The following is a 15,301-nucleotide window of genomic DNA, read 5'->3' as shown; positions in this document are numbered from 1 at the left end:
CAGTTGTTTTACATCACTGGACCTTTTTGCATGACACCCAACAGCCTTAGCACCATCAGCATAATTTGCACTAGGCGCAATTTCATCATTGTTTAGGTGTATATATGTATATATTCATTCATGCTGTAAATATGTCTATTTATGTCTGTCTGTTTGGGGGGGGGGGGTTTGGATGCTGAGAGTGAAGCTATAACCGGAGTCAATTCCAATAAAGTGACTGATTCTGAAATGAGGCACCATTTAAAGTTCAGAAACTTTATTTAAAAAAACATCCAACATGAATATTTGCAATAATATCAGCAAAATATGCAGATGTAATGTAATTACAGTCACAGACAAATAACTCCAAACATGTGTAATGTACCTTTATAACTCAAAGCATTGTTTTTTCTTCCATTGTATTTAATAAAGGTACCTGAAACAATCAAGTCAATATAAACTCAATCAAAGCTGCAGCTTTTTAACACAGTGGGTGTTTACAACAATGTAAACATTATTTTAACACTTAATAAGTGAAGTCTGCAGACACACAGTATCTGTGGTGTAAAAAAAGAAGCTCAGTCATATCAGTGATCACGTGTGTTTGTCAGTTTTCACACAGCTTGCATGTGAATCTCGCCAGGCGTCGCTCCAACAGTCTCCCTCCTCCCCCGCTCACATGCCACAATCTGCACACAGAAAATACGCAAGTTAATGCACGTTAATGTGCACGGGATCATCATCTTCCAACAAATAATATACAGTGAGGATTAAATCTAATAGTAAATATAAATAGTAAATAATAATCTGAATCATCATCACAATCCCTATCATGAATAGAAATAAATGCGGGCAGGTGTGAGATGCAGCGGGTCAGCAATGCAGCGGGTCGGGGGTGAACCATCTTGCTAGTTCAGATAGCCACCGATAGCTGTAACCTGACTGCACCACAGGCCTGTCAATCAAACAGACACGCCCCCAAAAACAGGTCTTCTTGAATCTTCTTTTCTAATGAATGAGGGATTATTTTCAGATGGACCTCCAGAAAACTAAGAAGAAGGAGTGACTTTAGCTAACAACACCGAGATAACTGATGGACACATTTTATTCACTTTGGATTTGATGAGAGAAGTTGAATGGGAGTCTATGGAGCCGGAGGCTTTTTGGAGCCGACCTCTAGTGGCACTCGCTGGTATTGCAGCTGAAGACACTTCTGGATCAGAACCATTTTACAGACCTGAAGCTACGAACTCTTTTATAAAGACTACAGTCGATGGTTCTGACCTGGAAGTAGATAATGACGACGAGGACGCTCACGATCATGATGAGCAGAATGACCACAGGGACACTGACTGGTTCCGTCCCCTCGTCACCCTCATCATCCTCCTCTTCATCCTGTCTCTGGGCCTCCTGCTCAGGACGGCAGGAGCTGTCTGTGTCTGTGGACAGATGAAGAGACAGACGATGACTGATGCCCTGAGCTGAACCCCAGCAGGTGAACCAGCATCTGAGCGCCACAGGAGGGACTCACCGAGGACGTGGACCAGGGTGCTGCTGCCGGTGAGCAGCAGGTACGGTGGCGGGTACAAGACCTGAATCTCACAGCGATACACGTCGGTGTCTGTGGCTCTCAGTCCGGACATGGTCACCTCCACAGTGCCCCCTCTGGCCTGAGCAGAGCACTCTACCTGAAACACACACAAAGTCTCTCACACTTCTTATTTCATATCAGAAGCACCGATCACAGTTCGGTGTTATCGGTCATCTGCGTACTGTTTTCAAAAGCACTGTGGATTATCCAGAAACTACAGAAATAGGAGGTTCATAGAGGGAGAAATCGGACTTTGGGTTTACTGTGTATGTGGAGGGCAGGTGTGGATTTTTAATGTTTTGACCACATTTATTAAAGCTGGATTTGAATGTATTTTTTTCTTTAAAATGATGTGGATGGTTTATGTCAGTACCAGAGTTATCTGTATGTTGCTCATGTGACGCCTACAAATGTATGGTCACTATTGTTGAATAGGGGGAGGAGCCAGCGGTGGATCTGACCGATCTGATTGGAAACCTGACGATACTACGTCCCGCCCACCGATAGCTGTAACCTGACTGCACCACAGGCCTGTCAATCAAACAGACACGCCCCCAAAAACAGGTCTTCTTGAATCTTCTTTTCTAATGAATGAGGGATTATTTTCAGACGATCAGCGGCCCGGTGAGGTCATGACCTCTGACTCCATCATACATAGTCACATGTGTTCTGAGACTGATGTAAGTTTTAAGTGATAATTTAGGGGTTCCAAGCACCTTAAAAACATATTTCACATCTTAAGTAGTTTGGTTGATGACATCATCGTTTTCCATTTCAACCCCACCCACTTAAAAAATTAAGAATATGGAAAATCAATCTTTAGTCATGTGGGATCCCCACATCTCCCCCAAACTCACCACTCCTTCCTGCTCCACATGTGTCTCCGTCTGCTCCTTGAGGTTGAGGGTGGACGAGCAGAGTTCCCGGGGGTCCCGGAGGCCCTTCAGCAGGGTCACACGGAGCTCCTCTGGGCCGGGGTAGGGGTACGGCGGCCCTGGGGTGAGGGAAGGTTGGATCTGGTGGTAGGACAGTCTGGGTTGGACGACACACTGAATGTGTGCCGTACCGTTGGTGCTCACCTCCCTGTAGGGCTGAGTCACCTCCACAGCTGGCACAGGAAATAGGTCACAATCACTTAACAGCACTTTGAGAAAACCTGCAAGCTTGCACATCCATAAATGACTCGTTGTGTTTTCATCAGACAGGAAGAACAACAGAGTGTCTGCAGAGTCCTGAAATCAGTGCAGCCACCACGTCACCAAACCAACAACACAAACAGCTGGAAAACAATCAGTCGCGTCAGCAGACTCTTATGTAACGTATACGCAATGTTTACTACTCCAGGAAGTAGTCCGACCCTTAGCAATCACCTAACAACAGAAAGGATTGTAAGTGCGTGACTATCCGTGGTGTTACAGTACGGGTGCTCGGAGCGACCTAAAAGGACCAAAAGAGACCCGACTTCACCAAATGGGTCATTTAATAGAACTATAACAAGTAGAAACTACATTATATTACATATTATATGAAACTCTATTCTAATTCTATTTTCCCATTGAGGAGGTGGAGGGATATTTCTAGTAATGAGCAGGGTGTGATGTCATGATGATTTGACCAATCAGATCTGGGTCAGAACTACTTGTTGTATAATTGTTTAGTTCCAGATTTGGTAATAATTAATTTTGATAAGAGAATAATTAAAGGTGCCTTCTTATGCAGGTTTTTATTTTGGCTGCGGGTCAAACAACCGACAGACGTCATCGGATCAGCTGATGTCCGACTCCTCGGGCCATTACACAGATGAGTCCAGAGATTTCAACACACTTCATGTAACCCGGCAGATGAACGCTGTTTGTTTGTTTGTTTTGGTTCGTTGTTTTTTGTCAGAGCTCTGATTTTGTTGTGATTTCATTTATTTTCTCCTCAACCTGAGCTGGTTGCGAAGGGTAAAGAAGGACATCGTTTTTCCAACTTAAGGAATAGCTTCACGGAAAACTGAGGAACAAACTGAAGATATAACAAACTGTGATGTTGTGGTTTATTTTGAGAACAGCTGAAGAAATGTGTCGATGTGTTAATTCTTACTGTTACTGTTTGTTATACGTTCTTTGAAATGAAAGACATTTTTTTTATTCCTCTACTCCTTAAAAACAAGCCAAGATAAGTTATTGTGCGTATTTCCTTTCTCAGTGTGCTCAACAAGGTCTACAGAGGCAATGAACCAAAGGAACTCCATGTCCTTAGTAAAACAAATAAGCCCCTAAAGGTTGTGTTATTTCTTGAACAGTGTGTGATCATAGCTCACCAAAGTCTCTGAATAAAACCTGCTCTGCCTTCTACACCAAGCTTTCATATTGTGGCTTTATATCCCTCGTCGCTTTCCTGCTCAGGTTTAATATCAGTTATCTTTATTTGTGAGTTTTCCTTCTAAACGTTCAGTCCTCTGTGTTTCTTTTACTTCCCCCGGGTTTCTTTTTCTGTGTGTGTGTGTGTGTGTGTGTGTGTGTGTGTGTGTGTGTGTGTGTGTGTGTGTGTGTGTGTGTGTGTGTGTGTGTGTGTGTGTGTGTGTGTGTGTGTGTGTGTGTGTGTGTGTGTGTGTGTGTGTGTGTCTTCATCCTATAGTCCACTCAGGGAATGAAAACATTCAGGGAGAAATGTACTTAATCACTTCAAATGTGTCATAAATCAGTCTCAGCTGGAACTGAGTGCTTCCTCCGCTCCGACCGGCCCGCTGCTTCCTGTTGCTGTTCCTCTCTGCTGTTCTTTTCCCTCTCTGATCTCCCTCCACCTCATCTACAACCTCCCGCCTGTCAACGAACGCTCCCTCACGTGGGAGTCGCTGTTAAATTGTTGTCTCTGTTTATGATGTTGAAGGTCACCTGACGATGTTTGGTGCTTTTTTAAATACAGCAGATTGAATCCAACATCCTGTTTTGAAGTCACATCATTTTGCATTCACACCGTGTGTCCAATGAGAGTTACAAATGTGAGTGAGATGATAACTGAGTATTAACAGGTGATTGTGCTGAAGGTTGATTTACAAGCAGATTACAACAACAGCTGCACCTGCAGTGATCTGACATCTCAGATAATAAAGACGTTTGTAGACGTCCACATGAAGTGCGGCTGCGTGAGCTCCGAGCTGTCGGTGACGGGGAACCACTGGGCTCTGGGCTCGGTACATTACTCTTCATGTTGCATACAAAAACATTCTTCCTACTCAATACTCCAAAATCTGTGTTTGATGCTTTCTAACGTATGTACGCGCTGCTGTCATCTTTTTGTGATTTTTTTATTTTTTATTTTTTTTATTGATTTTGTTCCGATTTTAACATCCCAGCTTGAAAATAAGATTGTGAGAAAAATAGATCTTTTAGTTCTCGCTGCGTCGACTAACAAATGAATGTGACACAAACACATTGAAGGCTGCTGATTGGTCGTTGCTGGATCAACATTGTGATGTCAGCCATGTTTGATTTGGGCTAGCTTGACTTATGTGTTAGGAAGCAGCCTAGAAATGAGCAAACAAAAAGAATTGAACATTTATCGGGATTTAAAAAAGAGAAAGCGAATGGTGAGCCGTGAAGATGTGACTGGTTCCCGTTCGGAGGACTCGAGTGTTTGGTCCTCGGTCTGTGGTGCCTTCAGCCTCTCCGGATGACCCTAACCCTCCCCCAAGTTGTTAAACTTGGCTGTCGTTGCCTTTTGAGAATATGTGGAAGACAAATCCAGGTTTGTTGCTGGTGTCGTATCGGTAAATTCTGTTTAGAAAAGCATGAATCAAAATCTCCCCTTTATTAGCGTGTAGACGTGGGAGATGTTGACGGTAGCCTGCGAGCGGCCGGTTCTCGTGCTGACTATGAGATGTAATCCACTGATCTCCACTAACATCTGTGGTTCTCATCAGTCTCATCATTCAAGAAGCTCTGTCTCCTGTTTATGATTAAAATTTGTGCTGACGCTCGTTAAACCGTGAAACCTAAAGAGTGCCACTGACAGCGTCAACGCATCGGTGGAAGTGTGTTTGTACTCACCGCTCCACGCCGGCAGGCCAAAGATGAGAGCCGTGAGCACAATCCATCCCGACACACAGCGAGCCAGCGACATCCTGCAACACCTCACACACAGCAAAACACAGTGAAACTCACCTTTATAGAGATGGTGGCGTTTCCCTCCGCTGTCATGGAAACTATGTTCCAGCACAGGAAGTGATGACGGTGTTCTGCCGGTAAAGAAAGACGGCCGGTTATAGGTGCCTGTGTTTCTGCAGAAATGCTGAGAAGTGCTGATTTCAGTGATTTTAATGAAGCAGTTTAGTGTCGGTGGAGCAGAAATGAGAAAAAAAAAAGAAAATTGCTCAACAACCTGAGACATCAAATCAAAAGAGAAAAACATGAAGGAAGCGGATATCAATCAATGGCATTTAACAGGAGATGATTTCAGACAAATCACATGTTGAACAGAAGTCTTAAAACATAAACACTCACAAAGCACTTCATTTTATCACCAACACATCCGTGTCTGGGCCTCAGTGGAAAACATGAGGGAACTGTTAGTATGGAAACTAGCTGGGTGAATATTTAGTTTGAGTTGCTGCGGCTTCTTTTCCTGCAAAAATTAGAGCCGTCAAAATATAAAAAGATATTATTACTGAGCAGCTGTTGATGTCATTTAATTATTCATGACTGCACAAATGTGTGAAATGCTTTTCTCAGTCTGTTGCAGCACAGATCAGCTCGACTCAACAAATCAACCCTCACCGGATTGTTTCCTCCTAGTTTCAGTTTAAACCTTTCCAACTCAGACAGCTTTGCATTCGTTAACGCTCCTCTGAGTGTAAACCTGACTGCTGAAGGGCACGTTGACCTCTGACCCTGAACCACAGGAGCAGAGTGAAAATGGAATGAAAGGTTTTATTTACTAAAACCAAGTTATTCAATTCAATTCAACTTTATTTATATAGCGCCAAATCACAACATAGGTTATTTCATGGCACTTAACACATTAAAGTCCTTACAGCAAGACTTATTATACTTATATTATACAGAGAAACCAACAATTCAACAATTCAACAACTCGACAATTCCCACATAAGCTAAGAGGGGAAAAAAAAGCTCCTCTTTAATGGAGAAAAACCTCCAACAGAGGGAAGAAAAACTCTCTTAACAGGAAGAAACCTCCAACAGAACCAGGCTCAGAGGTGGAGAACATCTGTTAACAGAACCAGGATCAGAGGTGGAGAACATCTGTTAACAGAACCAGGATCAGAGGTGGGCGGCCATCTGCCTCGACCGGTTGGGGTGAGAGGAGAGCAGAGAGAGAAAAGGACAGCATAGAGATAGAAGAGAAGAACTGTTGGTGGAGATGACAATCACAGAGCAGAGACATGCAGCTCCATGATGGGACATCTGGAAAAGAAAGAAGAGAAACTACACGAGTGAAGGAACTGAATGGAGACAACAGACAATAAGAAGAAACTATGGGAGAGAAGATGGTGAGGTATGAGTCAGTTAAAGAGTAGGAGGAAAGAAAAGAAGCTCAGCATGTAACGAGGTCCTCCAGCAGCCTCGGCCTATAACAGCATAACTAAGGGTTGGTTCAGGTCTACCTGAGCCAGCCCTAACTATAGGCTTCATCAAGAAGGAACGTTTTGAGTCTAATCTTAAAGCTAGAGAGGGTTTCTGCCCCTCCAACACAAACTGGGAGCTGGTTCCACAGGGGAGGAGCCTGAAAACTGAAGCTCCGCCTCCCATTCTACTTCTGGAAACTCTAGGAACCACAAGTAGACCAGCATACTGAGAGAGAAGTGCTCTGCTAGGATTATATGGTTCTATAAGATCTCTAAGATATGATGGAGCCTGGTCATGTAGAACTTTGTAAGTCAGCAAGAGAATTTTAAATTCTATTCTTGATTTCACAGGAAGCCAGTGAAGAGAAGGTAAAACTGGAGAAATATGATCTCTCTTGCTAAATCCCGTCAGTACTCTTGCTGCAGCATTTTGGATCAGCTGCAGGTTTTTAATGAGTAATTTTGACATCCTAACAACAAGGAATTACAATAATCTAGTCTAGAAGTAACAAACGCATGAATGAGTTTTTCTGCGTCACGCTGAGGAAGGATTTTCCTGATTTTATTAATATTACGTAGATGAAAGAAGGCAGTTCTGGAGATTTGCTTTATATGGTGTCTAAAGGACAAATCCTCATCAAAGATGACTCCAAGGTTCCTCACAGTGGTGCTGGAGGCCAAGACAACGCCATCTAGAGTAACTACGTGATTACAGAAAGAGTTTCTGAGGTGTTTAGGACCAAGTACAAGAACTTCTGTTTTGTCTGAATTTAGAAGCAGGAAGTTTTTGGTCATCCAGGACTTTATGTCTTTCAGACATTCTTCAAGTTTTACTAACTGATTAGTTTCATCTGGTTTTATAGAAAGATATAGCTGAGTGTCATCTGCATAACAATGGAAGTTGATGCAGTGCTTCTTGATGACATCTCCTAATGGAAGCATGTACAAAGTAAAAAGTATTGGGCCCAACACTGAGCCTTGTGGAACTCCATAACTAACTCTTGTTTGTCTGGAAGACTCATTGTTGACATGGACAAACTGGAATCTATCTGATAAGTAGGATTTGAACCAGTCTAATGCAGTTCCTTTAATCCTCGTAACATCTTCTAATCTCTGTAATAAGATCGTATGATCAATCGTATCAAAAGCAGCGCTGAGGTCCAGAAGAACAAGTACAGAGACGAGTCCATTATCTGAGGCTAATAAAAGGTCGTTAGTAACTTTCACCAGAGCTGTTTCTGTGCCATGATGAACTCTAAAGACTGAAAATCTTCAAACAAATCATTCCTTTGTAAATAATCACAAAGTTGATTTGCAACAACTTTTATGAGGTTATTACTAATAGAGCATATCTGAGCAATGAGGAGGGTCCACTCACTTCACCAAAGAACAACTTAGATACACAAGTGTCATTACACATCTTTATGACCTTTTTAAGGACAGATTATAAAAACAATTTAAAAACATTTTTATTGTGTATTTAGACATGACAAGATGTTTAAAAGAGAATAAAGAGGTGGTTTGTTGGTGGTGTGTCTCTGACAGGAGATCAGGAGGTGGATAGATGCTGAGGAGTAGCTGCTTTATTTGCACATTTAAAACACTTAAAATATTAATTAGTAATCCTTCAGTTAAATTCTTTAAAAAAACCAACAGGGAACACAAAGTCCAGAAACCAGACGACACAGTAGAGCAACGATACGCAGTTTCTGTTGAGGCCACAGACTGTTTATAAAAGTGTTCGTAGCTTCAGGTCTGTAAAATGTTTCTGATCCAGAAGTGTCTTCAGCTGCAATACCACCGAGTGCCACTAGAGGTCGGCTCCAAAAAGCCTCCGGCTCCATAGACTCCCATTCAACTTCTCTCATCAAATCCAAAGTGAATAAAATGTGTCCATCAGTTATCTCGGTGTTGTTAGCTAAAGTCACTCCTTCTTCTTAGTTTTCTGGAGGTCCATCTGAAAATAATCCCTCATTCATTAGAAAAGAAGATTCAAGAAGACCTGTTTTTGGGGGCGTGTCTGTTTGATTGACAGGCCTGTGGTGCAGTCAGGTTACAGCTATCGGTGGGCGGGACGTAGTATCGTCAGGTTTCCAATCAGATCGGTCAGATCCACCTCTGGCTCCTCCCCCAGCTCGTCCAAATATGGTCACTTCCTGCTCCAAACCGCTCTGAACTAGCAAGATGGTGACGGACAGAATCTGAACTGGAGGATTCATAACGTTCACAAACCAACGATGACATCACTGATGGGTGATGACATCACTGATGGTTGATGATTGGTTGAGCCTCAGTCCCCTGACCTGCTCGTCTCAGTAGTAAAAGAAAGAAGGCGTGTTTTTTCCGTTTCATGTTCAGTGAATATTGTAACAGTATACCTGATCTTAAAGACCCGACGGTGGAACAAAAAAGGAAAAATGTTAAAATTGGTGTAAAAGCACAGTTTAACAGTTCCTCCAGGAAATCACAATGTTGTGATCACAATAATTAACACAACTTCAAGCAAACTCAAATTTGCAGGAGCTTCCAATTTTTTTAATTAAAATATTTCTGCAAAAAACATTGTCATCAGATGTTCCAGCATCCAGATGACCAGACTGTTCAGTAGAAACAGATTCAGGACGTCCCAATACTCAGCATGTTAAACCTCGTAGACCTGAAGTACCAGGATGTTCTACTATATCGTCCTGTTCTGCAGTCTGCAGGTCAGCTTCACACTCCAGCTGTTCTGACCCACAATCCTTTGCAGCGGAAGATACGTCACATCGAATGAGCCGGAGAAGAAGAAGAAAAATAAGAAGGAGAAGTAGAAGAAGGAGGAGAAGGAGGAGGAGAAGGAGAAGTAGAAGAAGGAGGAGAAGGAGGAGGAGAAGGAGAAGAAGGAGGAGAAGGAGGAGGAGAAGGAGAAGAAGAAAAATAAGGAGAAGTAGAAGAAGGAGAAGGAAGAGAAGAAGGAGGAGAAGGAGAAAAAGGAGAAGAAGAAAAATAAGAAGGAGAAGAAGGAGAAGGAGAAAAAGAAGGAGAATAAGAAAAAGTAAAATAAGAAGGAGAAAAATAAGGAGAAGAACAAGGAGAAGGAGAAAAAGGAAAAGAAAAATAAGAAGGAGAAGAAGAAAAAGAAGGAAAAAAAAGAAAAAGAAAGAGAAGGAGAAGAAGGAGAAGGAGAAGAAAAAGAAGAAGGAGGAGAAGGAGGAGAAGGAGAAGAAAAAGAAGAAGGAGAAGAAGAAGGAAGAGAAGAAGAAGGAAGAGAAGAAGGAGAAGAAAAATAAGGAGAAGGAGAGGAAAAATAAGGAGAAGAAGGAGGAGAAGGAGAAGAAGAAGGAGAAGGAGAAGAAGGAGGAGGAGGAGGAGAAGGAGAAGAAGGAGGAAAAGGAGAAGAAGAAAAAGAAGGAGAAGAAGAAAAAGAAGAAGAAGGAGGAGAAGAAAAAGAAGAAGGAGAAGGAGAAAAAGAAGGAGAAGAAAGAGAAGAAGAAGAAGAAGAAGAAGAAGAAGAAGAAGAAGAAGAAGAAGAAGAAGAAGAAGAAGAAGAAGAAGAAGAAGAAGAAGAAGAAGAAGATGAAGAAGAAGAAGTAGGAGAAGGAGAAGGAGAAGGAGAAGAAAAAGAAGAAGGAGAAGGAGGAGAAGGAGAAGAAGGAGGAAAAGAAGAAGAAGAAAAAGAAGAAGAAGAAAGAGAAGAAGAAGAAGTAGGAGAAGGAGAAGAAAAAGAAGAAGGAGAAGGAGGAGAAGGAGAAGAAGGAGGAGAAGAAGAAGGAAGAGAAGAAGGAGAAGAAGGAAAATGAGGAAAAGAAGAAAAAGAAAGAGAAGAAGAAGAAGAAGGAGAAGGAGAAGAAAAAGAAGAAGGAGAAGGAGGAGAAGGAGGAGAAGAAGGAAGAGAAGAAGAAGGAGAAGAAGAAGAAAAAGAAGAAAAAGAAGAAAAAGAAGAAGAAGAAGAAGAAGAAAAATAAGGAGAAGGAGGAGAAGGAGAAGAAGGAGGAGAAGAAGGAGAAGGAGAAGAAGGAGGAGAAGGAGGAGAAGAAGAAGGAGGAAAAGGAGAAGAAGAAAAAGAAGGAGAAGAAGGAGAAGGAGGAGGAGAAGGAGAAGAAGGAGAAGAAGAAAAAGAAGAAGGAGAAGAAGGAGAAGGAGGAGACGGAGAAGAAGGACCAGGAGAAGGAGAAGAAGAAAAATAAGAAGGAGAAGAAGGAGAAGAAAAAGAAGCAGAAGAGAAATAAGAAAGAGAAGAAGGAGAAGAAGAAAAAGGAGAAGGAGAAAAAGGAGGAGAAGGAGAAGAACAAGTACATACTACATGTGCATACTACATGTACTTACTACATGTACATACTACATGTACAGCATGTACATGAAGAGAAGTAAGTATGTACCTACTACATGTACATACTACATATACATACTACATGCACATATATGTGCATACCACATGCAACAGCACGCACTACATGCAACAGTACGTACTACATGCAACAGTACGTACTACATGCAACAGCACGCACTACATGCAACAGTACGTACTACATGCAACAGTACGTACTACATGCAACAGCACGAACTACATGCAACAGTACGTACTTTGTAAGTAGCAGTATGTACTGAAAGTAAACAGAAATAGTGTGAGATTCAGAAGTCTGTTCACCGGAGGAAACAGCAACGAGCAAAAACAGGAAGTGACGGGGTTTGTGGGAAATGTGTTCTTCACATTAAAACGATGTGATTAAATGTTTGTGATCAAAAGAAGTGATTCCATATTACTGGATGTTAAATGAGTTTTCTCCACACGTCCAGTTGTCAGAGACGTCTCTTTGTTGGTTTCATCCAGCAGGTCTATGTGTTGAATGAACATGAATTAAACAGCATCTAAAGCTCTTATTTTGACAGCTGATGTAGTCCTTGTTTCTATATTCCAGTCACAGACGGTCTGTTCTGGAAACATACACAGCTTTTAGGACCTTTTAGGAGCTTTTAGGAGCTTTTATCTCCGCAGTTCTCTAAGTTCAACAAATACATAAAAAAGATCATAATTTAAATATTTCTGTGATGTGCTGCAGGATTATTGTCACAGGAAGTGATCGATCCTCATCAGGTAGTGCTTTAGAAAATCACACTTTTTTTTCTCCACTTGCAATTTCTTGGAGTTCCAACAATTTGATGCAAAAAATCTCATTTAAACCTTCACAAATTACGTCGACATTTTTGATCCAACAATCACATTAAACAAAACTAAAGCATTATTAATATCCTGCAGCCTCCACGGAGGCGTCAGTGTGTCCATCAAACACTCATCCGATGAAAGGTAGGTAGGTAGGTATATACTTTATTAATCCCCGAGGGGAAATTTTTTCGCCACAGCAGCATACATACAGGAGCAATAATAGAAACAATAGAATAAAATAATAATAGAATAGAATAATATAATAGAAAAGCAATAAAATAAAAAATATAAATATAAAATATAAAATGCACAGTACATATAGTATATACAGTATACAGTACATTAAATATCTATATATATTATATACAACAAACCAATAAACACAGTCAACATATATATATATATATATATATATATATACATACGGTACAGTATATATCTATATATATAATATACATACAATATACAAGCAACCAAGAAACACAGTCAACAGTGTTTTTGTACTGTGATGGATTTTGCCAGAGGTGAGTTATTGTAAAGTCTTATGGCAGTGGGCAGGAATGATCTCACATCAGCAGGTTTTCAACATTCTCTGTTATTTCATCATTCGTTTTTTAGATTCGGAGTTTTACCGTCATTTCTGCAGTTTCATGTCGTGTGGTTTGTTATCAGTGTTTCAGAGTCGTCCCGGCTGACGGGACTGGTGTCCTCCTGACGTCACCTTTGTGCTCTGCCTGGAAACTCTCTGTGGGGGTGAAACCCTGTCGAACTGTCTTCAGTCAGCTAGAAAAAAAACAACATTGGTTCATTTCCACCGCTGTTACTGTTTCATTATCACAAGCTGTCAGTCTCAGCGTGTTTGAAACAGTCACCACATGAAGCAAAGATCAGGATTCACAAAGCTTAAATACAAACCCAGAATTCACTGTGTCGTGCATGGAGGACAACCAGAGCCCTGAATCAATGACAGTGTTCATCATTATGTTGCTGTAACTTTACAACACCAAAATAACTGGTGGAGAAATTTTACTGACTTTGTGGAAGTTGAATGGGAGTCTATGGAGCCCGAGGCTTTTTGGAGCCGACCTCTAGTGGCACTCGCTGGTATTGCAGCTGAAGACACTTCTGCATCGGAACCATTTTTCAGACCTGAAGCTACGAACTCTTTGCAGTCTGTGTTGAAGACCACATTTCCTACAAACCCCGTCATGTTTCTCCGGTGAACAGAGTTTTATTTGGTGATGAAAACAGGAACAGAGACTTTCTGGTTGGAAATGAGGAGTTATTGTTGTTAATGAAGAGAGTTTTGTTTAAAAATATTTATTTTATGATCTTTATGATTAGACCTCGTCTGATTGGTTCATCTCGTCTGATGTCACGGTGAGCGTATTGCATCACTTCCTGTCTACAAATATTGTGACTAGTGTTACTTCTCTCTGTTATTTCAGCTTCTCTTCCTGAATTATACGTATCTTAACTCTCTCCACTTCTTCTAATCTCAAGTTAAAACTCACACTTTCTCTTCTTGAACAATTCTCCTGTTAAATCTAAGGAGGAGGAGGAGGAGGAGAAGGAGGAGGAGTGTAGTTAGGGCTCTGGAGGCCAGGCTCACCGAGGAGGAGGAGGAGGAGAAGGAGGAGGAGTGTAGTTAGGGCTCTGGAGGCCAGGGTCACCGAGGAGGAGGAGGAGGAGGAGGAGGAGTGTAGTTAGGGCTCTGGAGGCCAGGGTCACCGAGGAGGAGGAGGAGGAGGAGAAGGAGGAGGAGTGTAGTTAGGGCTCTGGAGGCCAAGGTCACCGAGGAGGAGGAGGAGAAGGAGGAGGAGTGTAGTTAGGGCTCTGGAGGCCAGGGTCACCGAGGAGGAGGAGGAGAAGGAGGAGGAGTGTAGTTAGGGCTCTGGAGGCCAAGGTCACCGAGGAGGAGGAGGAGAAGGAGGAGGAGTGTAGTTAGGGCTCTGGAGGCCAAGGTCACAGAATTAGAATCACTGCTGTGCACCATGCTAAACAACCAGCTAGCAGTAGGAACTAATCAGGGACGAGGAGGGGGGAGGAGGTGTACAGCTGTCCAGGATACAGGTTTAGTCAGCCGGTCCCCTGCAGCACCCGAACAGCCGGGCGGCTGGGGGACAGTACGAAGGAGACATCGTCCTAAGAAGAAGTCAGATGTCTTCCCGGGTCCAGAGACAGATGTCTTCCAGGGGCCAGAGACAGATGTCTTCCCGGGGCCAGAGACAGATGTCTTCCGGGGCCAGAGCGGGCAACATTGAATCAAACCTGAAACTGCTGACTAAGGCTAATCATAAATACAGTCAGATTGTTATTAACGTCGGCTGCAACAGGAAGAATATGTTAGGATTAATGAAGCAACTCCTCCCCGTCATATTAATTATCATATTCCTAGAGATTCAGGCCGAGGAGGAAGAGGAGGAGGAGGAGGAGGAGGAGGAGGAAGAGGAGGAGGAGTAGCAGCAATCTTCCACTCAAGTTTATCAATTAAGACCCTTCCTGCCACCATCACTGATGTGATGTTAAGCACAGCAGCCCTGAAAGCAACTGTAGGACCAGATGTAAACTTGGAACATTTCTCTCCTGTTGAGCTCTCTGAGTTAACTAGAATTATTTCTTCATCTGGATCCTCTAGCTGTCTGTTAGATCTCATCCCAACTAAACTTTTTAAGGAAGTCTTCCCTTTAATTAATACTTCCATATTAGATCAGATCAACCTATCTATTGTAACTGGTTATGTACCGCAGGCTTTTAAAGTGGCTGTAATTAAACCTTTACTTAAAAAGTTGACTCTTGAACAGCTGTTTTCAGAAACTACAGACCAATTTCCAACGTGATGTTTATTTCTAAAATCCTTGAAAAAGTTGTTGCAAATCAACTTTTTGATAATTTACAAAGGAATGATCTGTTTGAAGATGTTCAGTCTTTAGAGTTCATCATAGCACAGAAACAGCTCTGGTGAAAGTTACTAAGGACCTTTTATTAGCCTCAGATAATGGACTCATCTCTGGACTTG

General features: G+C 42.1%; 1 protein-coding gene across 2 annotated transcripts; it reads right to left on the bottom strand.

Annotated features, from left to right (window-relative positions):
* Positions 1 to 334: 334 nt before the first annotated feature.
* Positions 335 to 6,072, bottom strand: cd28 (CD28 molecule). Of its 2 annotated transcripts, XM_069724856.1 has the most exons (6): positions 6,058 to 6,072; positions 5,605 to 5,792; positions 2,428 to 2,678; positions 1,511 to 1,667; positions 1,264 to 1,418; positions 335 to 668 (listed from the first exon to the last, which is right to left on the bottom strand). In XM_069724856.1, exons 2-6 carry the CDS (start codon positions 5,675 to 5,677, stop codon positions 594 to 596), a joined length of 711 nt encoding a protein of 236 aa, XP_069580957.1. In that variant the 5' UTR covers positions 5,678 to 5,792; positions 6,058 to 6,072; the 3' UTR covers positions 335 to 593. The 2 variants fall into 2 exon arrangements, with proteins under 2 accessions (XP_069580957.1, XP_069580958.1); XM_069724857.1 differs by lacking the exon at positions 6,058 to 6,072 and having other exon boundaries at positions 1,511 to 1,663; positions 5,605 to 5,730.
* Positions 6,073 to 15,301: the final 9,229 nt, after the last annotated feature.

This window comes from Brachyistius frenatus, unplaced genomic scaffold, assembly GCF_029030835.1.
Source record: "Brachyistius frenatus isolate BFR_SWC_R1_liver_20210118 unplaced genomic scaffold, ASM2903083v1 Contig_400, whole genome shotgun sequence".
NCBI lineage: Eukaryota > Metazoa > Chordata > Actinopteri > Embiotocidae > Brachyistius > Brachyistius frenatus.
The sequence above is the reverse complement of the archived record's forward strand: the minus strand, read 5'-3'. Positions and strand labels throughout refer to the sequence as shown.